This window comes from Hippocampus zosterae, chromosome 14 (genome assembly GCF_025434085.1).
Source record: "Hippocampus zosterae strain Florida chromosome 14, ASM2543408v3, whole genome shotgun sequence".
Classification (NCBI taxonomy): Eukaryota; Metazoa; Chordata; class Actinopteri; order Syngnathiformes; family Syngnathidae; genus Hippocampus; species Hippocampus zosterae.
Window position 1 is genome coordinate 12,349,902 of NC_067464.1, and position 27,459 is coordinate 12,377,360.

Genomic DNA, 27,459 nt, shown 5'->3' on the forward strand with positions numbered 1-27,459 from the left:
ATTGTCATTTTACAACAGTATACTGTCAATCTATCAACACCGATAAGTTTACCGAGGTACATAGCACTACCAAATGATGTGGGCAGTGAGCGATATTATGCATGGATTGCGAAAAAGGCACAGGAAGTTCGATTTACAGAAATAAAACACTTTATATATATACTGTATATATTTAGATATCAATCTGTCTTTGTCATCCTTTCCAAATATGTTGAATATAATTTAACAATCAAAGGCGTTAAAAGGCTACTTGAAGACTGGCACTGTACTGCAAATCCTCCATCTGTGCCTTTTGTTTCTCCGGCAACAAGAGGAGTCAGCCCAAAGTCCTTTTCAAGAGCCTTGACGCAGGCATCAATACACACTTAGCTATTACGAAGCGTGTCTCTTGTTCCAGAGAAATGGGTCACGCAAACAAAACAGTCTGCAGCACATCAACAAGATTTAAAAGGGTCACACGACAGAAGAAAATGGACTCATGATTACAGAAGAAACTAATACTGTGCAAATACATAACCAGCTGTACAGAAGTATCTTGTACTATGATAAATCTCATTTTGATGACTCGGCAAAAAAAACGGCCACATAAATCATCCTAAAAAATATCACCGGACATTTTCTGACACCGCTAAAACACGATACAACTTTCAGATCCCTGTCTGTCCTTTTTGTGCATTATAACTTTACATTCTGCAAATGGCTCTCTGGTTTGTGGTTCGTGTTCAGCAGATGAAGTAAAGCAATGACTGATTCATATGCAAATCTCGCATTCATCATGAGCTACCTTGTCAATGTGCAAAGAGAGCAGTGTTGTCTGGGAGCAGGACCTGGTGTCAGGATGTTGCAAACTTCCAAGCTTCTGTACCAGAGGAAGAAATATCACTGAGAAAAGAGTAAAAAGTTCCTCATTGTTGAGGACTTTTCTCTTCATTGGGAGAAAAGTGCAGGCACGAAGAAATGTCGAACATCTCTCTGTCTTCAAGTAAGTAAGGTCAACGTTGTGTCTGTATTGTCTCCAACCGCTTGCTTTTTATCTTTTGGAGGCCGACTTCAGAACCTCGTTTAACCCTTTGTTGACGCTGGCCGACTGGGATGCAGCACACTCGCACAGGCCGGGCCCCATTTGGGCGTGAAGAGCCACGCACAGGTTGGCGGTGGCCGCGCGCACGCTGCCGCCGCGTCCGTGAATGGTGCCGCTGTGGCTCGACGTGCCAAGCAGGTGCCACAGCAGGGGCAGCGCTTTCAGCTCCACCATTTGGGGCTTGCGAGGGTAAAGCTCGCTCACTAGATCTGGAATTACAAAGACCAGATGATTAAAAGAGCTTTAGTGCCACCACTCAAAATGGGGGTCGCCTTAGCCGTAGCTTGAGTGTCTATTAAATACTTTGCAATACATTGCAGTAGCTGTCAAATCATTAAAAAAAAAGCTCAGAGATGATTTTGATTCAAAACATAAATCTACTTGCAGCATTACGAGTCCTCTCACACACCGCTCAATAATTTACAGGTATGGCAAAATATTTGCTTGTTGGAAGCGCATAATTTGGGTAAATGTTCGTCATTTCACTTTGCCCCCAAACTCAACATTTTCATTATTTTAAGGACTTCGTACACAAACATTATGCATCCACCGTATACTTATATCAACAGTTTTCCCAATACTCATCTACTATGTTTTACTCATCCATGTTATAGATTACTGTCTGTAATATTACGCAGACTACTGTTATTTCACGCTAATTGTAGAGATAATTCTGTAGAATAATCATGATTCCTAGCGATCCGTTTTTTCTTCCGTCTATCTAAATGGGCAGGCACCATGTCTATGGACATGTTTCGCACGACTGACTCCACGGGGCAACTTCTATGAAAAATTGTTTTTGTGAAAATGATTCCACTTACTGTTTGTCTGCTTCTTAACAGGAATTAAATATGTCATTAATTAAACGTAAGTAACCAGAGGAGTTGGAGAAGTCACTAAATGGAGCTTTTGTGAACTAACTTCGCAGCCACGTTGTTCGTGAAAGTGCACATCAGCGTCGAACAAATAGATAAATACCGACTTGAATTGAAAAGCATATACTGTATCTAACATGCAAGTATTGAACCTTTGTCGCCAGACGCCAGTGATGACGTAAACCAAATCTTCGCAAGTTCAGGATCAAGGCATCATGTCATTAGCCTGTAGTTGCAGCACTCACAGGAAGTACGAATGCCGTGGAAAAGTAAAACAACAACAACAAAGCCAGTCAAGCAGTTGTTACAGATTTACCTGCAACCTTCTCAACAAGATCCACCTTGGCTTTGCCGCTTGCAAATTGAGCCTTAGTGCAGAAAGGCTGAAGGAGGAGACTGTTATCTGTCAAGAAGATATAGCGATACTGTTAACTGGAGAAAGTGAACCAAAATCTAAAATATTAATGGGATGCGGATTCATACCAAGGTTGACCATAAGGGCATCGATGGTTCCAATAGCAGCAGAGTAGATGGCGTTGTTTTTAGAGTTCAGGTGATTGTCCACAATGGCTGGGACTAGAATGTTCACTACTTGAGACAAATTGTCCCTCATCAAGGGGATGATTTTCTGCAGCGACTCAAGGGCGTAATGGTTGACCTTGCTGTTGGCCTCCTGCAGCCTGGCCTTGAGCGCATCGAAAACCTAAAAACAAATGGAGAGCTGAGGCGAAAATCTGCTTTCAATGTCCACGTTCAGATGGTTACGCTGAGATTTCTCCATACCGGGAATATATTGTGGGTGACAATGTTCGGGTTGTGCTGGCAGTCAGCCACGAGCTGGTCCATTCCTTTGATTCTCTCTCGGAAGTCCTTGGAGCCCAGTAGGCCTGTTATGTGCTTGATGTATTCATTCTTGTCCGCTATACTCTGTGTCTGAGATCTGTTGCTGTAATTACTGTTGGACATTCTGGAAAGGACGTACAATACATGGCGTGATGTATTAGTGCCAGCCTCGCCTTTAATTGTACACGACGTGTACAAAACTAGACGTCTCTCTTGATTGATGTAAATCATTTAAGACAGCTCTATGCTTTCAGTGATTCGGCCAGAAGTACTTTTGTCGTTACGCTGTATTTATGTGAAACTGATCTTTTTTGTACTGGTTAAGTCGGAACACGCTTACCTGATGGGGTGGTAGAGTGGCTCTCTGGTGAGAGACAAGGCTCGGACTGTACCGCTGCCTGGGAGGGAGCGTCTGCCCCTGGCTGACTGGGTGTCGTGTGGCATCTCACCAAGCCCCTAACACCACCCCAGTTTAAAAAAAAAAAAGGATTAAGACTCAAATTAAACACAGCAATGTTGTTTTGAAGGTATTACAGTTGTACCTTTGTCTTTAGAGTTAAAATGGTATCTCTAGTGGTTTGCAGGTCTTTGGAGGGAATCGTTCTTTCCAGGATCTTCTCAAAGTCTGCGTGGCAGGACAGACACAGCAGCATTCGGCGGCCGTGGTATCTAAGGAAAGATTGCACGATTGTCTGTGTCTAATGTGTTGTCTTGTATTATTTTGTCATTTTATGTTCACTTTTCTTTTGACGGCGGCGCGGGCACCCGCAGCGGCTCCTCTTGATGTATGTTGTGAGAGGGAAGAAATTTCATCTGTGCTGTATGTTGCATATACGGCACATTTGACAATAAATTTGTACTTGATACTTGATTAGGGTTAAACGATTAAAGAGTCTTTGTCAAGTCCACATCCTCAGACATGTACCGTACATGGATTTTCAGGCAAGAAACAGGTGTCAATCATTTTCTAACCTCCCGAGACAAATCTCACCCCCGCTTTCTATGGTCCTTGTTTAGCGTGGTACACATGTCATCAAATAGCACAGTGACTACTTGTTAGATGTATTGATGCACGGTTACAAGATTTACAAGTCTTTGTACACTTAAACAGACCTACAAGTCATCAGGCATACCTTGCTTCCTGCGAGGAGTCTTGTGACAGCTTGGTGACTGCAGGTAAGATTCTTTCAGTTAGATCTTTACCTCCAGAAAGGAGGCGAGCGGCTCCGACCTTTTCCACCAAATTTGCCAAGTGTTGGGCAGTGCACTTCCTTACCAATCCATTGAGATGACTAACAGCAAAAGCAAATGTATTTTACGATCCCAATTCCAGATTCTGAGAGACGACATATGTGCTGTGCATGCTGAAAGCATACTGACCCAAGTCCTCCAGAGAGCAGCGCATGAATGCCTCGGGTTGGAGTGCAGTGCTGCACCATGCTGTCTAAAGCAGCATCAACATCCTGCCTGATAAAGGCGTTACTTTCGCCCGCCTTTTGCAGCAAGGCTTTAACGGTCCCCTCTAGCTCCTGGTCCATTGCCTTCTGCAGGTGCATGTAGAGGTCACCCAGTGTACACACGGCAGTCCTGGACACGCCCGACCTGAGGTTCTTCACCTGAATAAGGAGATTTTCATACTTACAGGAAAACAACAAAGTTGAATGTCCCTGAAGATTGCACTTTTTTAATGTAACTAAAAAAATGGCCTTGAAAGTTGTCAGGGTTTCACTTTGTCGTCATAGTAAACTTAGTTTTTGTTGTGTAAATCCATTCATCTTTGAATGGCGCCTTTGTCATTCATACTGAAATGATTTCCCGCAGTTTATTACATGCGGTGCTCGACTATTTTTTTTCCAACTCTAAAAGACAGTTGGAAACTCTAACTCTAAAAGACAGTTCCCGCAGTTTATTACATGCGGTGCTCGACTATTTTTTTTCCAACTCTAAAAGACAAGTATGTTAAAATGTGAGTTAAAACAGCCCACAGAGTTGGTGACTGTGATGGATACATTAGGACACTGAAAGACACAATTACAATATTCATTTATATTATTTGTTTCCAAAATACTGTACAAGCAAATCAGAAGTAAATGGGCCTCCCGCAAGGGTTTGTGTTTGACCTTGGCAGTTCTACTATATGATTACTTTGTCATGACTTCATATAAATGCTGTTACCTCTTGAATGAGCGATAGGCAGACATCACGAAGCCGTCCCTGGAGTGTGTCAGAGTGGTACTGGGCCAGAGAGCGTAGGAACGTAAGACCTTCAATCTTCTTCTCCCTGAAAAGCAGAACAGTAGGAGAAAGCATTCTCACATAATGGACAAACATGTTTTCTTTGAAGAGCCATTGATAGTCAATGTGATGTGTAGTTTGTATACAAATGCATAGAAATTTACATGCGGTATTTATAACAATAAATATGATTCTTTGCTCTTGAGTTATCAATGTAACGGGACGGGTTTTTCTAAGAAGCTGTGTTTCTCACCAGTGCGTTGAACTCAGCAAGTCGAAGCTGTGCATCAGCGCCAGGTCCGGTTTGGAAAAGGGACACAGTTCAGGAAGCTGAGAGACATTTTTCTTGTGGCCCACAGTAACGGGGGACAACTCATCTGAAAAAAGGCCCACCAAGACAAGACTCTTAGACCTACAATGCTCAAAACAAGCAATGTGTGTGTGGTGATGTATTTATGAGTTATCAAAATGAGCCACAGTGCACAATAGAAAGAACAACAATACAATTTCCTCATGCTCCAATACCTTTAATGGTCGAGCACACGTGCCAATTCCAGTGACCACACTGCTTTGAAATGTCTCATTATAAAACAATATACAAGGTCCAACCAACAAAGAAAAAAACACACGGGCCACAACAATAGGTAAACCTGCACATGGAATGAGATTCGATACAATTGCCGAATCACAGGGAAATTCTGCTGCAACAGAGTTGGCCTTTACTTCTCTGTTGTCTGAGAAACAGTCAAGGGTGTTTGTTAATTCAATGCCAGTCATCACTTCTGCTGTTACAGTAGATTGACCATGTGTGTGTGAACATGAAACTATGATTGTACTGTAGTGTGTGACAAGGAATATGTTTCGAAAGCCAAAGATTGTACAGGTGTACCTCATGTTGTGGACATTTTTACTCATTGCGTGTTGATACCCCACTGACCTGAGCTGTGGGAGAGCGAAGGGCGTGCTCTGTTCAGGCTGGGGGCCCTCCTCATACGGGAAAGGTTTTGGGGTTTAGGAGGCACTGTGGGGGGGCTTGGTTGATGGGGTGGAGTGAGGCACTTGACAGGGCTCTGGGGTCCTGGTGGACTGACTGAGGTTGTGACACTTAATGATGACCCATCCGAGGGGAGGTCCTCTGTCCAAGAAGTGATTGTACTGCCATTCATATGCAAATCTAAAACAGAGATCATCATTAATATGTTTAAAAAATATGTCAACATTTTTGTGCGCATAAAAATAATTCTCATTTTGACTAATACAGTCACACTGTTTAGAGATGTCACACCTTTACTATTGGGATTTTCTTCATTGGGCGAGGCAGAGAGCATCTGTCGGACACGGTGCCGAATCTTGTCCCTTTCATTGGACTGCTCTTCAGGCTGATCCAGATGTTGCACCTGGATCTTATCCCGAATGGACTTTATATTCATCACCTACTCGTGCAATGGAAATACATAACAGGCACTGCTGTGACAAATGCGGACGCCTCGTAGTGATCTGAAAAATAGGGCCAAATGTTACCTCATCTGGATAGAAATTGTCACGGCCCCTGTGGTCACCAGAAATAACCGGGGGGGCTCCCAAAGGATCAGCGATCGGTTTGGTGACTGAATCACCCTGCTCTAGTGACAAGGCCAAAGCCAAACGAGGGGAGGATGCTGCGGTACCAAACACGCCTAAAACAGATTAGGGGACATTTGCAGATACATTATGTGACCAGTGTTTCATTGTACAAATTTGTGAGGATCAAATTTAAATGTAATGGAAATATACCATGGAAAACAATCAAACAAAAAAAAGAAAACAACGTTCGGTTGAGTAAAAAAAAGAGCAAAACTAATGATTATGTACACCCACCTCTGCCAATGACTCCCTCAGGCATGTCTGTGGCTGGCGAATTCTTGCTTCCATTGCTTTGAGATCCTTAAAAAACGACAACAACAATTCAGTATAGCCCTGAAATCTGTCATTTCTCCAATGGCTTACCTTTTGTGGACTTGACGGCTCTGAATGATTCACCTAACAATGGTTTCACCAATGGAGGAGAAGGTACTGTCGCCTCTTCACTGGCTCTGATTGTTCCACTGGAATAAGTAACTCTCTGGCCAACAACGCCTGCCTCAGATGACAAATCATTCCTCTGAGATAGTCCTGCGAAAGCAATATTAAAATAGGCGTAAATAATTAAATTCAAGCCATAAAACGTCTGATTCAATCATTACTACTGACCCCTACCTGGAAGGCTGCTAAAGTCCATGGACACAGAAGATCTCAGGTTTGCAGAAGGCACTCTTCCAATTCGAGGCTTCACTCCTGGAGAGGCCATGCTTCCGGAACTATTAACAGGTATGAAAAGTTAGTGGACCTTGTACATTCAAAAATTTGCATTTGCCACCGCTTCCCTTGAAACTTGGCTTAAATACAGTATACCAAAATCCCAAACAAAAAATCAATGCTAGGTTTTCCCCTCAAACTAACACGAATTATCAAACAATACAAAAAGGTACTAAAATATTTTAGCCATTCAGGCAGAAAAGTGAGTGAGAGAGAGAGAGAGAGAGAGAGAGAGAGAGAGAGAGAGAGAGAGAGAGAGAATTAATTTTCTGGTTGCTCCCATAAAAAAAACACATTACTGTACCAGCTTTTCTTAATTATATTTGATCATTCATTCTTGACCAGTTAGTATGGCAAACACAGTTTGCATGCACAGTTGAGCAAGAATTCGAAGTGTTGCTTTGCGACCCGCCACTGTATGACTAAAATAAAATGTTATTAAAATAAAATGTAACAACTGAAAAAGCAAGATTCATTCAGCTATATTTTGAAAAATGTTTTCTTTTGATAGTTGAGCTGGACGAATCACATTGTATGTATTATTGCCTATTTTCCTCTTAATCTTAAAAACAAACAGAAAATGAATGGTCCGTTTTTTAACTAATATTGGTGGCTAGTTTATACTGTATTTCAATTCTAGAGCGACCGATGTACAGTACCTGTCGACTTTGAGCGTCAGCTCAAATCCGCCCGAATCTTTAATGGTAAAACATGAATTGTGTTTTCTTCGCAAACACCACCGTATGGCGCTAATTCAACAAGCCCTGTACGTGAACAAAGGTCGAGCGCAGGTTTCCAAGCGTCACCTATTTGAGACGGACCTCAAGGGGGACTGTTTGAAAAGCGCCTACACGAAAGGCGACAATCACTGTGGCGTCGATGACGTGTTGTGTTGACAAACGCGCGGACGACGATGTCAACATGCCGTCATCGGCGCTGGTCACATTTCCGTGGGCTACTTGTATATGTCGTTATGTTTGTAAGTGAAGAGTGCTATGGAAATGTAATCTGCAAATATGTGAAGAGTCGCCGTACGACGACGAAACAAGCCGCTTGCCGGGGTTGTGCCTAAGTGCTTATCCCCGGAAAAAAAAATCCGTATACCCTGGCCGCGAACACACATTGGGTGAAGGCAGCGGGACATTACTACGTTTTTTTAATTTAAACATATGAAGAAATGTTTGTGGTTTTGTTTTGTAGTTATATCAACGAGGTTTTACATAAGAGTGGGAACATTCGTCAGTATTATTCGCGATAATTAAACACGTACCGTAAGCCATTGATTCCGCCGAAATAGGGGGAAATCTTTGTTATTTGCATTCGTTATATTACGTTTTGCCTTCAAATCGTTTTTAATGACCATCGTGAATTTCAGTAATATGAAACTAAGTGACAAGGTACAAATGGGTGAGCTCGAATTCTTCGCAAAACATTTTATCAAGTGTAAATGTGCATAGCGTTCCAGCTCTTTCGGCGGAATTAATTGCTTACAGTACGTGTTAAATTGTGGCGAATAATTCCTTGAATAAAATACGGACAAGTGCGAGCATTTATTATTATTGCAAAGTAGTGTTTCTAAAAATGTAAAACAAACACAAAAGTGCGTTTTCTTTATTTCTTTGGATGAAAAGAATCGTAGTAGCAATGAGTAATGGCCCACCGTGCAAGTAAGCCCACGTTGTTTTGAGACGAGCAGTGTGCAACTGTTTGAAGCATTGAACGTGTCGATGCGTGTTTGAGATGTCCTCCGGTGTGAGGATTCATTGAATGACTAGAGTCGAATGCAGAACGCGAGTGACTTTCTTTTGTTTTTCTTTCGGTTCTCTCGAACGATCGATAGCTGCTATGGATCGTTACAACAATAATAATAATAATAACAATACTAATAATAATAAACAAAATCAACCAGTCAATTGGAATACCAGTATGTGTGAGTCTATTTGTGCCCTGCGTTTGGCTGGCGACCTGTTCAGGGATTAGCCCATCTACCTCCTGCCGATTAAAAAATATATAAATATTGTTTACAAATTGCCTGTTTTAAAACATTTGCATTTCTGGTTGTACCTATGTTTGTATATACATCATGACCCCACTGAATAAAGACAGACAGGAAGGTTCTGTGATGATATGAGCAAATTTAGGAAATACAGGGGGAATGATAGATTGATTATTTTTAGTGATTATACGTTCGCTTATTATTACTGTTATTATTAATGTTATATTGATATTGGTTGATTGATTGATTGATTATGCTTGCAAAGAAGAATGGTTATGCCTGCAATCATTAATTGACTATGCCTGCAATTAAGAATGCTTATGTTTTTAATAAAGATATAATCATTTTAATCATTATATACTCACATTTATAATCAAGAATGCTTAGTGCACTGTGGCAGTTTAGGGACGCAACCACCTTTTCGAGGATGTGGTTGGTTAGAGATAAGTATTAAGACGAGCAAGGAGCAAGGTTTTACAGGGGGTTTTACAGGGGATGGAGCCATCAACACCAGCTGCAATGTGATGTTTTTTTTTTAAACAATTGCACACAAGTACGTAATTTACACTCACATACACACACACATAGTCAAACAAGTTCAGTGTGTCTTCAACAGCCCCCATCTTTTAGGTTGGACACACCTATGTAGTAGATTTTGCAATAAATGAGGGGGTTTTAGGGGGAGATCGTGAGGGTGACGTGCAGAGAACTGAAACCTAATGCTTCTCCTCGTTCCCTCCTGGGACCAGAATTGAGTCTCCCGTCTCCTCCTTGTGTTTTATGTCTAGATGATAATAATAATAATAATAATACATCACATTTGTAAGCGCCTTTGTCAAATTGATGGACCTGACAGGAATAATGAATATACCAGGGAGAAAAAAAATCCTACATTTAAAAATATTATTTATGTCAAAAGCATCCATGCATTCATCCCTTCATATTCTAATCCCCCTACCCTCACAAGGGTGTGCTGAAGCCTACCCCAGCTGTCTTCGGGGTACACCCTGATCTCGATGCCAGTCAATTCCAGGGCACACAAAGACATACAACCATCTGTGCTCACACACACAGCAAGGGGCAATTTAGAGTGTTCCATCAACATGCTATGCATGTTTTTGGAATGTGGGAGGAAACCCGACTACCCAGAGAAAACCCACGTAGGTAGAGGGAGAATATGCAAACTCCACAGAGGATGGCCGGAGTTAAACAGCCTTTGTATTTAGCAGTCTGAATTCCAGAATCGAACCCTGCACCTCTGCACTATGAGTCGGACGTGCTAACCAGTCGACCACATTAAACCTTGTGTGCCAAAATTATTAGCTCCCCTCATGTTCATACTTGTGGCAGCCCCCTTTTACCAACAAAACAGCACCTAATTTAGAATGTTTTACAAGATGGGAGAATAGAGAAAAATGGATCCACGACCATTCCTCTTTGCACAATCTCTCTAAATCATTCACCTGAGTACTCTCCTATGTATCTCACTGCACAGGTTTTCAATGGGGTTGAGGTCTTGGACTGAGATGGCCATGGGAAGAGCTTAATTGTGTGCCTGGTGAACCCTTTCTGGGATTTTCTGTTCGAGAGTAATCTTCTGCAATCTAAATTGTATTGCATTATTTCAAGACTTCTAACACACCTTCACCTTTGGGCTTCCAAACTGGGTGTTCGAGTCAAGTTAAAAGATTGATACAATTTGTGTCCCCACAAAAACAAATGATTGATGACTTTACCTTTTGATGCCAAAGACAGTGGAGGTGGGGGGACTCAAACTGGAAAGACCACTGTCGCTGGTTGAGCTGGTGAGCACGGGAGGGGTGTGCACCATTAGGTCTTGACCAAGGGGTGACCTTAGAGCACAATCTAGGCTGTCCTGGTCTGGGTCTGAACTGCTTAGGCTCACTTTGGCCCTCTTCTTAGCAGCACTGTTGCGCAACGACCGCAGTGAGTTCCACATCTGTGAGCAAATCATATTGGCAAATATTGACAGGAAGGGGAATGCATGACATTAATTTTAAATACATTATACGTCCACAGACTCTATTTACTCAAGACTTTGGGTGTACAGAATTGATCAACAGAATTCAGACAGGTAAATACAAAGGCTGTTTACCTCCTGCACATCCAGGGGCTCCTCTTCTTGAGTATCCTGTATTGCGTTAGCGCCCACAGGCTCTAGTTGAAGGTCCCTCTCTAGACACCGATTCTGAGGGCTGCTGCGTGCATTGGGCCTTTGGTCATTGTTATAAAACTGCTCTCCTGAAGGAATGACTGGTGAGATGGAAAGGGAAGTCCTGCTGCTGTTCAAGACTCTGCGGAATGACGATGTTGATGAAGAACTTTTTAGGGAGGCACGGATTGGCCGAGGTGAGCATCTGCTAGAGAGGTCCCCTGGTGCAGGTGAGGGCAGAAAATTGATCATTACAAAACCATGATCAGCTAATTTTACATTCAGCTAGCTGACAAGCTAACCCTTGCCTTTGACTGCGGCGTCACCCCTGGGGCTGGTCTCTCGCTGGTGAGGGGTGTTCTCTCGCTTGTTGGGCCAGGTGTTGGACATAGAGAGGGACGAGTCGGCATGGCGACGGGATAGTGTTGGCGTGAGCACACCTCCTGGGAGTGCAGCCAGTGGATAGGAAGGCAGCAGAAAGGAGCCAGGTGTGGTGTAGTTAGAGGGGAGAGAAAGTGTGCGCTCAACACTGCCATTCCTGGAGAGCATGTGTCCTTTGGATAACCCTGGAAGACACATTTTTTTTCACTTTTGGACATAAAAAAATAGTACAATTTAAAACATTATGATAATATCTTATTAATAATATAGTGACCGGGCTGTGTGACACAGAATGGGACAATATTAAATAATGACAGAGAAATGAAAATTCCAATAGAATTACTTCAAAATATACGAATATCTGTTTTTAGATGAGCAGGACAAATAGTTTACAGTAATTGATTCGTTAATCGTTAAAATTGATTCGTTAATCTCTGGTATCTCAAACGATAACGTACTTATGGTCACGCAAAACATCACTGATAGCCTCTCGTTTAAAGTGTGACATGTGCACGAGGTCCTCGTGCAATACATGCATATTTGGGCACCGGAGTGTGCTGAATGGCACTGCCCAAGCCAATAAACTTTGAACAGGTTCATTTCCTGTTTGGTCCAGAGTGGCTCTTGCGTGTGACTGGAACTTGCCACATCCAATATGGCCACCACATTGACTCAGTGACCAGGACATTGATGTGGTGGCCGTATTTATTGGATGTTGATCAACCAGGCTCCTACAACGTCGCTGGTTTTGTCTTCACTGAACTCAGTCAAGTCACTTCAAATTATTTTGAGAGGAAATCATGGAGCCTGGCAGTGATTTTAAATATGAGGTCAACTTTCAGAATGAAGTTCCACTTCCACTGTTGAACCAAGATAAAAATATCTACCTGTATATCTATATTATTTTGGCAAAGGTTCCTTACCGCTGTCTGACTCAGTGAAATTTGTAGTTTTAAAGATGTCAGGGTCTAAGTTGAGGCTTCCGCTTCTTCTGAGCCGGGCTGGAGATATTCTTCTCCTGGATGTTTGGGGTGTCTGTGATTCTGCAGCACCTTTAGACAACATTTTTTTTTTTAATTCAAAGTGTTGCAAAATAGACTGGGGCAACTAACACAGGGCTGGAAAGGCACAGTTGTAAAAGTCCAAAAGTGTGTTGTATTTTATGAATAATTACCATTCATTATACAGTATCTGGCAAACTGTCTAGTATGATGGGTTCATTCATTCGGGTTGTGCCTTTCAGCCACTTAATTCTCAGTGCTTTCTTTAACACGTGATCTTGTGACTCCTTTGACTCAACATGCTAATCCAATTCCAAGAGGCTCTTAATATGTACCAGCAAATTGTTATAAGCATTCAACTGTACTTGTTACCTCAGATCAAAGTGAGCGTGTGACGAAGATGGATCGGCACTTACTAAAAGTGGATATGTAGGTCGCCGGACTAAATTTCCTGGTGAGCGGAATAACTTCTTCCATGGTCACCTGTTAGAAGACAGAGATCCATTGATTACAAGAGGCGGGTGGTTATTTATTCTATGCACCCGGCTAAACAAATTGATTTTCTGCTACACCGGACATAAAAAGGTCTACATACCAATGTTCAAATGCCAAGTTTTAGTCATTAAAATAGAAACAAGAAATATAAATCATTTGACCCCCCCCCCCCCACATTAATGTGATTTAATCTGTTGAACTCAGCTGAATTTTTCTTTTTAGAATAGGAAAGTAAAAAAATAAACAACTAATAGAATTGGTGCACAAAGCCTGCCATTTGAAAGAGGGTGTGTTGACTTTTGCAAATGTGGAAAGAGTAACGGCATACTTGACATGGTGTCTATTTTTGTAGTTCCATTTCTATGTGAATCGGAATCTGTAAAACCTTACATTCAACAACTAAAGCACAAACAGAGTAATGAGAGCTTTTTGCGTCTGCCAGCTCACTCTTAGTAAAAGGTTGGCGGGGTTTGAGTTGGGTATTGCAGTGCCAGCCAGCCTGCTTGCTTGATAGCAATCCAGCACTTGCATTTTACACCTGAGCTGTAAATAAGCCATGTTGTACAAGTCTAACCTTGTAATATTAGCAATTGTATTTGCCGAACACACACAATGTCACACACGCATGCACACCCATAAGAGGTGCTCTGCAATCATGGGGTTGCTGGGAAACAGACGCTGCGGTAAACAGAAGGTCTTGAAATGAACATGAACACAACAACGCTGGGCAACAGTCCCCAGAACAGAATTAAGTCAATTAACACCGCTGGAAAACACACCACTCCTATCCTAATCTATGAACAGCATGAGTAGAATGTGTCTGCTAGCTCTGCTGTTAGTGCTGTTGGGATCCTGGAACTAAAATAAGATGATGAGTCACCACCAGATGCAGACCTGCCAAGCTATAGAAATTCACTTCCAGAACAATTGATCTATATTTCCATATTTTCAACATTGTCAAGAAAATAACGCTGGACAGATAACACTTTATATATTGTGTATTAGGGCTGCCAAGACACGTCTAGTCAAGACGTAGATGATCAAAATCTATTATTATTGCTATTATTTCTATTTTTGTTACTGATATTTTGAGTTTTTGCCATGGTATCCTTTCAGGATCGGTACAAAGGTACTTTATGCAGGTATAGTATCAAAATCAAAATTTTGGTATTGTGACAACACTTTCATCATCATCGTCATCAGCATTTGGTGAGAATACAAGAACATTCAATACTCAAATATACCATTCTGATTTTAAACTCATCCATACTTTGCAAACTGGATTTGCCAGAACCAGCATAGCATTGTTCCGAATCAGCAACGAATGTCTGGTCCCGAATGCATCGATCATAAATATGTCGATAAAGGAGTGATGTATAACAGCAATTGAGCAGCAAGTAGTGTGACCTCACCTGCTCGGAGCACTTTCCATTGGGGGAGCGGCACTGATGGTTATTTTCAGTCAATGAATAACTCAACATCTCCCAAGGTAATTTATTCTTCCCTTTACCTGCGCTGACAATCCTCCTTTGAGAGGGAAGCTCATCAGTGAGTGATCCTAAACTGCCGTAGCCATACAGTCGCTCATATTCTGGCTCAGTTCGGTGACTCCATGCACTGCTAATCCTTCCTCCATTCATCACCCAGTCCAGATCAGCTCCTGAACAACAAGCCTGTGGGGAGCAGCGGAGGCCTGATTTTGGCACAACCAGACCGTATTCCACCACTCCCTCTGGGGAAAGTTTTGGGAGAATGTGTCTTGCACGTCTGGCCTGTACAGCTGCCATTAGCCCCTCCGCGTCCTCTTTGAGCTCAACGTTGTCCACAGCTTTCGTGAGGGGCTGTTTTTTCCCCGTATCGAGGCAGGAGTCAAAAACTGCAAATAGTTCAAGGGCAGCGTGGCGGACCTTCCTTTTGCTGTCTGACAGATAAGGTGCAACTTCCAAACAAAGCTTGGGGATGTTGAACTCTTTTCTGGGATGAGTGAGCATAGCTGCAATAATGATGTTAAGAACATCCTCGCGGACTCTGGAATTCTTGTGTTTCAAATTACAAATAACAAGGTCTAAAACTTGTTGTGGGGCCACAGTTTTCATCATCAGATGAAACATGTTCATGTATTCATTCTTGGCGATGATACGAGTATCACCAAGAGCCTTGACGGCCACCAAAACTATCTGTTTAATATATTTGTGAATACTTGCGTCTAACCTCTGAATAAATAAGTTTAAAACTTGTAGGGTGCCATAAAATACTTTAAAATTACTGTCATCTAAAAGTCTGGGAAGAAAATTGATGAACTCTTCCACGCTGTCAGAAGGGACCAATTTCAAGTCCACTTCCGAGAGGATTCGCTTGAGCTCTTCCACTCCATTTGTGCGATTCTGGTAATTCTTGGCATCCAGAAGTTGCTGGTGTAACTCCTGGGAGATTATTCCACAAATCATTATTGGTGATCTGACAGATGTGGTCAAACATGAGAAGAATCAAGCGCAATCTTAAGAGGATGATAATATTCCTCTTCATTCCTGTTGGCTTTCATCCTGAGTGCTTGATGATGGGAAGCCAGACACTTTACTGCGGAGAGAAAAAAGAAATCAGCAATGACAGAGGAGTTGGATTTGCGTCATCAAATTGAATAAGCATAAGTTGATGGCCAAGAAATGCACATTATTCCATCCATCCATTTTCTATTCCAGTTATCCTCGTTGGGGTTGTGGGAGCGAGAGACAGCTTATAACTGGTCACCAGTCAATCGCAGATAACAGACGCAATCGATGATTTGTACTCATACACACGCCTTGATATATCACAGAGCAACCAATGCTTGCCATGGTGCTGATTGTTGAATTGGCCAACATTCATCATAAATGTTTGGAAACCTGTGACACGTAAAACTGTTTGCAAACATGTTTGCAACCTTTTACGAACCCTGACAGGAAACCAAAAATGTGTAGCATTCTCTGCTCAGTGAGATATGGGCTAACAATCATTTGCATCTTCATTGCATCTAACATGTATCGTTTTTTGGAATGTGGGAGTAATTATTCGCAGATAACACACAAATAAGGGGACAACATCCACCTCCACAAAGTAAGACCGGAGCCCGGATTCGACCCCGAACCTCCGAACTGTGAGGCAGACGTACAAAATAAAGAAAATACATCATGAAAACTTGTGGCACAAAAAAATCTATCATGAAGACAGACTAATCATCTTGCAGCACTCATTGACGGGAGCATGACAGGACACGATGCACCTTAACGTGGGCAACCAACCACTTGTGGCTGGTTGCCACTCACCAACATAGCTCAGAACAACGTACCCCGATGTATACAATTCCCTTCTCATGTAACATGCCAATGTATTAAGTAACAGAAATAACGACTGCAGCAGCCCATGCACTGAAACATGAACGGTGCCTTCAGTGGACTTCTAACAACCGACCGCCTACGCCATGCTGAAGAAGACACAAACTCGATATATTGAGTCGTTGCTGGTGTTAATATAATTGGGTGCACTGTGCTAAGCTAGCTCGCTACTCAGTTAAATAATGCTGACTGATTCTGGCAAGCAAAGTTAAAGCGAAGCAATACGAAAACAAACCTTACAATGTCTCACGGTTCTTAGACTTCGACAGCTCTGCGTCGAGACTATTAAACGTTACGTCGTCCGCGTTCCCATGCCCGGCTGCGGAGCGGGCTGCTTATTCTTCAAGCGTGAACATTTTGTTTCTGTGTAGTTGGTGTGTGAAGTGTTGAACGTTCGGAAGCTACAGAGGTATTTTGATCAACGGGAACCCACGCACACACACTTCGCTCGAGCATTCACACACATGCACACGTACAATACACGCGCACAGCCGCACACACCGAAGCACTGGTAGGCAAAATGGCGTATCCAGGTCGCAAACTGAGCGCTTCCATGGTGACGCGAGCTGCGGGTTCGTGTACCCACTACCGCCGCCACACGGCCGCACGCGCACGCCGTTGGGAAGCGAAATATGCGAAACATATTTTTTTAAGTTTTATTCCCATTTTCAATACAAAACATGAAAGAAAAGAATCAAATTTGTTAAAAATACACTAAGGGGACCTGCAAAGATTTTGAATCTTGAGATTTATCGTCAAGTAAAATGTACAAATTTGAAAAAATGTTCCTGTTTCTGGATGTATATGAAGCTCTTCAAATCACTCTTAATGATTATAGTGTAACAAGTTCTATAGTCAATTTCCCCAAAGATTATTGCTTTTGTATGGCGCATTCTTTTAGATATTTTAGTAAACTCAATTTTTTTATTTGCTGTTAAGTATCTTAAATGATTTTGCCTTTACATGTAGCCTTTAACTATTCCATGTGAAGCACATTGAGTTCCCTTGTGTATGACATTTTCTATATAAATGAATCTGCCTCACCTTGTCTTAAATTAATACAAAAAATGTGATCATTTAAATGGTGAGTGGGCCTGATTTTAAAAAATAGAGCGGGAAATATGTGGCACCTAAGCCATATGTTGCCCACCCCTGCTTGACACAGAAAACATTACTTCCCTTTTGCATCGATAATATGACTACACTTTAATTCAATGGCAAATAAATGCTACTGTGCATTCACCATTCACTATTATTAAAAAAATACTGAACGAGTACTCTTACTCCCATTAGTACTAGTAGTCCCTGCAATTGGCTGGCAACCAGTTCAGGGTGTACCCCACCTAACCGCTCGAAGTCAGCTGGGATAGGCTCCAGCACAACCGTGACAGTAATGAGGAAAATATTATAAACTTGATGGATGGTTGGAGTACTCGTATTGATAATTATACATCTTTTCAGGGTTCAGTTTTATTTGTTGTATTATTTTTACAACACAGTACATACAATTGCTTTATCCACATCCTGATGTTTAAATAAAAAGAGTTTTCTTTTTTTATTTGTAAAGTTTACAAACATAATTAAGGCGGCCCGGTAGCGGTTAGCACGTCGGCTTCACAGTGCAGAGGTACCGGGTTCGATTCCAGCTCCGGCCTCACTGTGTGGAGTTTGCATGTTCTCCCCGGGCCTGCGTGGGTTTTCCCCGGGTGCTCCGGTTTCCTCCCACATTCCAAAAACATGCGTGGCAGGCTGATCGAACACTCTAAATTGTCCCGAGGTGTGAGTGTGAGTGCGAATGGTTGTTCGTTTCTGTGTGCCCTGCGATTGGCTGGCAACCGATTGAGGGTGTCCCCCGCCTACTGCCCGATGACAGCTGGGATAGGCTCCAGCACCCCCCGCGACCCTAGTGAGGATCAAGCGGCTCGGAAGATGAATGAATGAATGAACAAACATAATTACTGTTCTTTACTTTTATTTTGAAATGAGTAGCAGTGGTTTTGCTGTTAATTTGAAAGTAGCGGAAGTGGAGTGCTGTTTACTCGCTCATTTATAATAAGGACTCATCGGTATCGCTGTGGCTAGCCTGGCAGTAGGTTGTTTTTCCTTGATAGCCGGGGTTCCCACTCGTCACTGCTGAACTCCGTCACTGCAAAATCGATCACCGCAGCGGCTCATTAGACGCACGGTAAGTTCCAGGTTTGTTTTACTTGTGTCCTGACGCAACGCAACATGACTTATCAGCGGACACCTGACCAAAACGTGATGTTTTGTGTCTCTGTCAGCCATGTTACTTTAAATCAATCAATGATGCAGCTAGTAACCGTGTTTATTTTTAGCAGCTATTTTTTGCAACGCCACCGCGATAAAATATACTTTGTGTTTTTTTCCTTGTAATGATATGTTTTGACAATTTGGTGTTGTAATGTAAATGCTAACACTCTGCTGTCAGAAACGTGTCGGTGCTAAATTTAGCGGTGTTTGGGTTGACTGTGCTAGCTAGCGCTCGAGCTGATCTGACGCTAGGAAGGAGCTAGCACGGATTGATCATGTCATTACTATGCAATTATATCGAAAACCCCGTAGAAGCAGTTTTCGATGAACAACTACTCTTTCGTTTGTGACAGAATGTCACTCACGCGCTGCAGCGTAAGACGTTTTCAAAAAAATCATAAAACCGTCCCTTGCCATTAGGATTGATTAAACATTCTGCATCCTTAGCACTAGATGGTCACGCTTCCCCAAAACCGAACAACTGCTCTGAGGGATCGCAGAATTTCACCAGTGTAACAATCGGTTTTCCGAAACCCGTTCCTTTAATGCATGCTGTGCATAGGGGTGTGCGATATGAGCTCAAAAAATATTTCATAGTTCTAAAACTCGACGACGATAATTTTACAATAGATAAATACTGCAAATTTGCACTTGCTGCACAGAACAGTGATGGAGAGGCGCCGTTTCTGAACAACAGCTCATGTTTATATATAAATAGCTTCATACAAAACATCGCACGGTAATCTTCTATTGTAATGTTTTTCAACAAAGAACTTCAAATTATGTTCACGTTAGAAGTGTGTATGTGTGTGTGTATGTGTCTACACACACATGTATGTATATATACCCAAACAGTCTAGATTTGTTACTATAAAACAAATAGTACTGTAGTACTTGAGACAAACTCTCAACCTGACACTCATTCATGTGCTTCTGCTTTCAGATGGACCAACAGGACCAGTCCTATATGTTTGCCAGTCTCACGCGGCCGCATTCTGAACAACTGCTGCAAGGCCTCCAGCTCTTGCGGCAGGATCACGAACTATGTGACATTGTGCTCCGGGTGGGTGACGCCAAGATCCATGCCCACAAAGTAGTACTGGCCAGCATCAGTCCCTACTTCAAGGCTATGTTCACAGGTAACCTGTCAGAAAAGGAGACAGCTGAGGTTGAATTCCAGTGTATTGATGAGACTGCCTTGCAGGTAAGATGGAAGCCAGTTAATATCAAATAAATCAGTTGACCTTTCTACCATTTTTTTCCTTGTCTCTCTTTTTTTTCCCTTCGTGTAGGCCATCGTAGAGTATGCTTACACTGGCACAGTGTTCATCTCCCAGGAAACGGTGGAATCTTTGCTCCCGGCAGCTAACTTACTCCAGGTCAAGCTAGTACTAAAGGAGTGTTGTTCCTTCCTGGAGAGCCAGCTGGATGCTGGGAACTGTATCGGAATCTCTCGCTTTGCAGAGACGTATGGCTGCCATGATCTGTGCCTGGCTGCAACAAAGTTCATCTGTGAGAATTTTGAGGAAGTCTGTCAGACTGAAGAGTTTTTTGAACTGACGAGGGCAGAGTTGGATGAAATTGTGTCCAACGATTGCCTTAAGGTGGTAACGGAAGAGACTGTATTTTACGCCTTGGAGTCGTGGATTAAATATGATGTAACGGAACGACAGCAGCATTTGGCTCAGCTGCTGCACTGTGTACGCCTTCCACTCCTCAGCGTCAAATTTCTCACTCGTTTATATGAAGCCAACCATCTCATACGAGATGACCACGCATGCAAGCATTTGCTTAATGAGGCCCTCAAATATCATTTTATGCCTGAGCATAGACTTTCCTATCAGACTGTGTTGTCTGCAAGACCAAGGTGTGCCCCAAAGGTGCTGCTGGCAGTAGGAGGCAAGGCTGGACTATTCGCCACATTAGAAAGGTAATTATGTAATCGTAAAACAACTGCATATTCTTCACTGTTAGTGTTAGCAGTATAGCTAACATATGCAATTTGCTTTTCTCTTGCAGCATGGAGATGTATTTCCCTCAGACAGATTCATGGATAGGACTAGCACCTCTCAGTGTTCCCAGATATGAGTTTGGCGTGGCAGTGCTGGACCACAAGGTGTACGTGGTGGGAGGCATCGCCACACACATGAGACAGGGCATTAGTTATAGGAGGCACGAAAGCACAGTGGAGAGCTGGGACCCTGAAAGTAACACCTGGTCTTCGGTAGAGCATATGGCCGAGTGTCGCAGCACACTTGGGGTGGTGGTCCTGGCTGGAGAGCTGTATGCACTGGGGGGCTACGATGGCCAATATTACCTCCAGTCAGGAGAAAAATACGTCCCCAAATTGAAGGAGTGGCAGCCTGTGGCACCAATGACCAAGTCCCGCAGCTGCTTTGCCACCGCTGTACTGGATGGCATGGTTTATGCCATTGGAGGATATGGACCGGCTCATATGAACAGGTACTTTTCTCATTTAGTTGTGAAATATACAAGTATGGGGTGGCACAGTGAAGGACTGGTTAGCGTAGCTACGTCACAGATCTGAGGTTGGGGGCTCAAATCCATGCTTGCTACATGTTCTCCATGTGCTTGCACTGCTTTACCCCAAAAGTATGGATGTTATGTGCATTGAAGACTTCAAAATGGTTGTTGATCTATTTCAGGGGTCACCAACGTGGTAGTTCACCGGGGATGCGACATTATGGTTTCCTATGAATGTTGTCAAAGTGATCATCTAAAAACGTCAACACTACCAGCGATTTATTGAGATAAAGTGTTGCATGTTGATATTTGTCTATTTCTTAATTCTGAGAAATAATCATTATAAGCTGTGTCTCCACGTAAATTAATATAAGTGATTATTAATAATACCATCGAATAATATTATTAAAAGACATTTGAGCAAATGTGTACTGTATATCAAACTGGTCGCCCTTTGCATTAATCTGTACTCAAGAATTAGCGCTTTGCTTCAAAATGGCCAGTGTCGCCTGGTCTAAAACATTTGCAAATACACAAGTGATCTGAGCCCATAGGTCCCTGCTACGCCTTAAACATGTGTCCTCCACAATCAAGGCTCTTATGATCTAAACAAGGTCAAGTGCAATCAGATCAGATGAGATTGGACTGCAGGATTCTGATTTCCGTAAATAGTGGCCTCCACTTGAATACGACCCCAAGCCCAATTAATTGCCGGGTGCGCTACTTGGCCACTTGAATAAATTAAATAAAGGGTACAGCTCAAATATTCTCGACTTGGTTGGGTAATTACTTCTATACATTTTAACAGTTTTCCTCCCATTGGACATTTTAATGACCTTAATCTGTGGATGTGCAACAACATTTCAAACCAGTGGATGAATGCATATCCATCATATGAAATTCAAGTTGCTGTCTTGAATCCTCAAAGTCACACAAACAAACATTCTTTCTCTGAAGAGTTTGATAGTTTATTTTATTTTTTTTAAATATGGAAGTCAAAGCTCAGGATGTCATGTATTGCTGAGAAAATGGCGGGGGGCTTGTTTATGAGTGAAATCAAAAGTGAAGTGGAGGCTGAAGTTTCATTGAGTGCCGTTGCTGTGGTTCTCTGTTAAGCACCGTCTCTCTTGCTCGTTTCCTTGACTCCCGAAAGCCTTCAGGACTTTGTGTTTGGACAGAGATTCTCTGGGGACTGATGCTTTTTTTCCGCTCTTTCTCCGAGTGCCTTTTGTTCACTCGCCACATGCAAAACAATCCCAGATTGCCAATGTTCCAGCATGTCTTTATTTATGGGGATTTATTTCATCGATTTGTACAGTGCCAAATTTATGTTGTATGTACAGTATGTACTGATGTTATGCTTCTGTTGTTTGGGTGTAACACGTTAAAGAAAAGCACACAGAGTACTGCCCTCTCCCAAGGGCCAACAGAAATTACTGGTTGTGGTAGTTTACTCCTTTCTGTCTTAACCGTGATTGACTAGTAAATGTGAACTACGCCTCTTCTTCACATAGTGTGGAGCGGTACGACCCTAGCAAAGATGCCTGGGAAATGGTAGCCCCCATGGCAGACAAGAGGATCAATTTTGGTGTTGGCGTCATGCTTGGCTTCATATTCGTGGTGGGAGGACACAATGGAGTCTCTCACCTCTCCAGCATCGAGAGGTATGATCCACACCAGAACCAGTGGACGGCCTGTCGACCAATGAATGATCCACGCACCGGTGAGTGAAATCGTACAGGAGTTGAAAATGGCGTTTGGTATGTTTTCAAGTGGTCAATTTGTATTTGGAAAACTGCTAGGTTCTCTCCAGAAAACAACTAAGACACACTAATGAAATAAAGTTCGACTACATTTATTTAACACATGACATTGCCTTACATGAGCATGCTTTTCTGAATACATTCCTTTTCAATTGCATATGAATGGATGCTTCCACTGGGGGAATGAGTGGGATGCATTGGATCTGCAAGTGTGTGTGTGATCTCAACATTGGTCACATAGGGAATCTCTTGACGCAGTGATTAAGCCATGGCATTTAGTATTATAACTTTAGCATTTCGTTGAGCAATGTTTTGGACCCATATTCCAGTATCTTAAACAAGTGATTCTCAACGAGGGTGCTGTGACAAAATAGTGCGCCGTAATAGATCATCATAGGTGACCCCGGAAATTATACAATTCCACTTGATTTGTCTGAAAAATAATGTACTCATTTTAATCATGTCTTTGAGCACCTAGCTATGCCAGTGACGTGTGTGTGTGTAGTGACAGACGGAACAATGAAATGTTTTTCTATTAGATGGCAGAGAAGGTAAACCCGTGTATCCACCAGTTGCCATTTATAAAACAGAATAAGTCATTGCTTCCAGTGAGTATATCGGCGTAGTGTTGAATTAAACAGCTGTAGGATTCACAATGAGTATGTCATTTTGGGAGTAAATTGTGACACATTCATCATCATTTCAGTATCCACACATTATGTCACATTTTATTTGGTGGTGTGATTTGGGATGGAACTAATGTCGCAGTTGTTTCATTTCACTTTGATGTGTGGGCAAGCACTCTGAAGATCCAACTATTTTCTATCCAGGCAAATAAAAGGACATTTTCCATGATATTTCTGGGGATAAAATATCAACCTGTGGGATATCATAATATCTCTAGCAGTTTTAATGCCGCAATCTAAGTTTGTCCTCAACTTCAAGGCCATAGACAATTAAATAAATGAGTATGTGATAATTACCTTAAGATTTTTAAGTAAACCTTCATTGAATTGCACCCACTGATATCCTTGTGTCTTGCAGGTGTGGGTTCTGCTATAGTGGACAATTACCTCTATGTTGTGGGAGGTCACTCAGGATCATCTTACCTGAACACTGTCCAACGCTATGATCCCATCTCAGACAGCTGGTTGGACTCCAGCGGCATGATTTATTGCCGCTGTAACTTTGGTCTGACTTCCCTTTGACCCATGGCCCAGCCAGCAAGCACCTAATGAGTCAACTTGAACACAAAGATGCCCCCCAAAAACAAACAAAAAAAAATAATTGAATCTTTTTCCGCCCCAACATTTTTTTCATTGTCTAGGTGCGAAGGATTGCCAAACACCAGCATGAGCAGCAAAGGACAAGAAGCCTGCTGGCTGGGTGGCTGGATGGATAGATCGATGTGATAGGCTAGCTTGCTGGCTGATCAGTGGGCCACTGGGGGGGTTTGTCTACAGAGAAGATGGAGCCCTGCCCTCTTGTGCTGCTGCGATGGCCATGAGGACACATCTGCTCTGTCTGCTGGACCACAATGAAGACTAGGAGCCATTTCTCAGAGGATTACGAGGAAAAATTGTTACGTTTTGTTTCAAAATTCCTGTACTTTAGCAACTACCCCCCCCCCCCCCCCCCGTTAGCCACTGATCAGTTCAATCTTTTTTTCTAATTTCCCCTGCTGCAACAAGGACCATGTGTTCGACTGCTGCAGAACAGTAGTTTGTGTAGTCATGAATGTTTGTTGACTACGTAGATGTGTGTCCGTGTGTGTGTCCGTGTGTATGCTTAAGGGGTATCTGCATGTCGGATAGGATTGTTTTTGGTCTAGCGTCTGCACGGAGAACTCATGCTCGTGCTTGCTGACACGAGGTTCTGCATCAGAATATGTGCTTCACAAAAATAGGAATTTAACTCTTTCTATTTTCTCAACAAGGGCTGCGTTTCTCTCACGTGTAAATAGTCTAAATTAAATATATAGATATGAATATATCCTGAGTGCATTGCCTGTAAATGTTTTACCACACTGGGTCACTTGTGTGTATGCGTGTGCGGAGGTGTTATGCGTCTCCATTCTCTGTACCCCTTGCCCCCTTGCATCTTTAAAGGCACGTTGTGCTCTTGCTTCTCTTCCTTTTGTTGAACCTGACCCTCTGTGCATCCTTTGGTCTGTCTGCAATGCCAACTGGTGCTATATTTAGGATTCAATGCGGGTCTGTGTTTGCCTCGCACAACTGGGTCAATCTCTGTCTGCTCCTTATAACGGTCTTAGGTGTTCATCTTTTAAAGCACATGCACCCACTCATACAAAGAGCACTCAAAAAGAATCCCACCCATTCCCACTCTGTTTTTTTTTCAGACAGCAGTCACTCCAAAGAAGACACTTTGTCACGTTATCCCACCCGCAGGTTAAAATGCATTCCCCATTCAAACAACACTTTGGTCACAAATCCTGCAATGCTCCGAAGCATCTTTCCTTCCCTCAATTGGAGCCGTCATTCCGCATGTGCCGCAAATTCAAATTCTTTTTCTTTATCGTGGCATTACATCATGCTGTCAAACCGCTGTGTGAAGGTGTCTTCACCCACCGTCCGGCACAGCAAAATAATGGAAGTGTTGTTTATATTTAAGACAAACTTTGAACACTTTGTTTGCAAGGTCCGAGTTGCACTTAACTTCCCACTTTCCCCCCTTCCCCCAAACAAGAGACAACAACTTGATTTCATATTGTAAGATGTGCATATATGCATTTAGGATAATGGCATTTACATTGTGCCATAAAAAATGTTATGTTTTGCGTCTTTTAAAAGCCAAGGCAATCTTGTTATTGCTGTTAAGGAGCATGTGTTGATTCAACACTTGTGGCTGTTAACGTCGGATCAAATGCCACTTAAAGATGTAAGCTTCATTTTGATGTGCATGCTTGTTCATTCCATTCATGTTTTCTTTTAAGGTACAGGTAGATTCAAACACACTATTTCAGGTACAGTATACAAGAATAGCAACTTTTTTGTTGTTTTTGTTCTTTTTGCATAGTCGTTACATATAACGAGCCAGGAGATGCACTCTTCCACATAGCCCTTGATGTGGTAAATTACTGTAAACCATTTTCCTAATTATAATGTGAGAGGTTTGAATTAGGTCCACTGCAAATTTCACAAGGGTTGATGTAGTTTGAAAGTACTTTTCTTTGAATTTTCAAACATGGTATATTTTAGAAAGAGAGAAATCGATACTTGATTCAAGATTTATATTGTTTCATGTCCTGTAACCTTGTTTTGTCAAGTTTTGAGTTTTTTTTTTTGGTCAACTTCCTTCCAGAATGGCCAGCACAAATTACGCAGGCGTAATTATGAGCTGACACCATAATGTCTGTTAAACATATATTTTTTTTGTTTTTTTAAATAAGTGTACGCAAACTGTCTTTGGAATGAGGCTGAGAGTAAATCTGCAAACGTGAATCTGCAAAAAGTAAAAGGATGTTCAACCTGAGTTTGTACACTTGTGGCCTAACTAATGTCATTGCCACCGCTCTCACCAAAGTGCTTGTTCAAAGAAATCTGATGGACGACCACTCGTATGTTTGTGTTTGAAAGGAAATCCCTTTGAAACTGATGTCAATGTTAGCCAGACGACCACTCTGTTTCTTTTTGTCAATGTCTCATCGTGTGACTGGGAGTGATGATGTTGAACTTCACTCTCCTGTGGATTGAAACTGGAAATACAAGCTATTCTTAGCAACAGTAGCCTTCCACTTTTGATTGAAATCCATTTGACATACATTGTAGTCAGTCTGTGAGATGCAGTTGTACCCAGTTTTAAAATAAATGCCTGCCTTGAAAGGTACAGTCTGCTTTTCTCATACCTGTCAGTAGAATGCAGAAATCGACATACTATATATCCCATTTTTGAAAATGAACTTCATATTTGGCAAACTGCAGCTAAAATACTTGAAATGGGCCAGGGAAAGTAGTTATAGGACTCAAAATCGCTGGCGTCGGACAGAAATAGGAGATGTCAACATTTTGTCAATTTAATATCATTTTTTGCAAATCTACATTATTGGTCAGTTAAGATGTGTGTGCTGTTTTTTTCAATCTGAAATGTTGAAAATTGATTTCTTTATCTGACAAAGCAGTGTAAATGGCTGAGCAAA

General features: G+C 42.2%; 2 protein-coding genes across 3 annotated transcripts; one reads left to right on the forward strand and one right to left on the reverse strand.

Moving 5' to 3' along the window:
• Positions 1–132: 132 nt before the first annotated feature.
• On the reverse strand, positions 133–17,332 carry LOC127614680 (TOG array regulator of axonemal microtubules protein 1-like). The gene is made up of 23 exons (XM_052086025.1): positions 17,021–17,332; positions 14,827–15,991; positions 13,336–13,402; positions 12,842–12,970; positions 11,846–12,103; positions 11,481–11,758; positions 11,101–11,324; positions 7,270–7,370; positions 7,021–7,185; positions 6,892–6,957; positions 6,556–6,710; positions 6,320–6,467; positions 5,972–6,208; positions 5,288–5,411; positions 4,975–5,080; positions 4,180–4,415; positions 3,933–4,091; positions 3,342–3,468; positions 3,140–3,255; positions 2,740–2,923; positions 2,440–2,659; positions 2,273–2,359; positions 133–1,290 (listed from the first exon to the last, which is right to left on the reverse strand). The coding sequence occupies exons 2-23, from the start codon at positions 15,859–15,861 to the stop codon at positions 1,031–1,033; spliced, it is 4,482 nt and encodes a 1,493-aa protein (XP_051941985.1). The 5' UTR covers positions 15,862–15,991; positions 17,021–17,332; the 3' UTR covers positions 133–1,030.
• A 1,474-nt stretch (positions 17,333–18,806) lies between these two features.
• Positions 18,807–27,149, forward strand: LOC127614150 (kelch-like protein 28). 2 transcript variants are annotated; one of them, XM_052085306.1, is made up of 6 exons: positions 18,807–18,970; positions 20,000–20,260; positions 20,349–20,986; positions 21,076–21,519; positions 23,055–23,263; positions 24,348–27,149. In XM_052085306.1, exons 2-6 carry the CDS (start codon positions 20,000–20,002, stop codon positions 24,509–24,511), a joined length of 1,716 nt encoding a protein of 571 aa, XP_051941266.1. In that variant the 5' UTR covers positions 18,807–18,970; the 3' UTR covers positions 24,512–27,149. The 2 variants fall into 2 exon arrangements, with proteins under 2 accessions (XP_051941266.1, XP_051941267.1); XM_052085307.1 differs by having other exon boundaries at positions 18,822–18,981.
• The last annotated feature ends 310 nt before the right edge of the window (positions 27,150–27,459 follow it).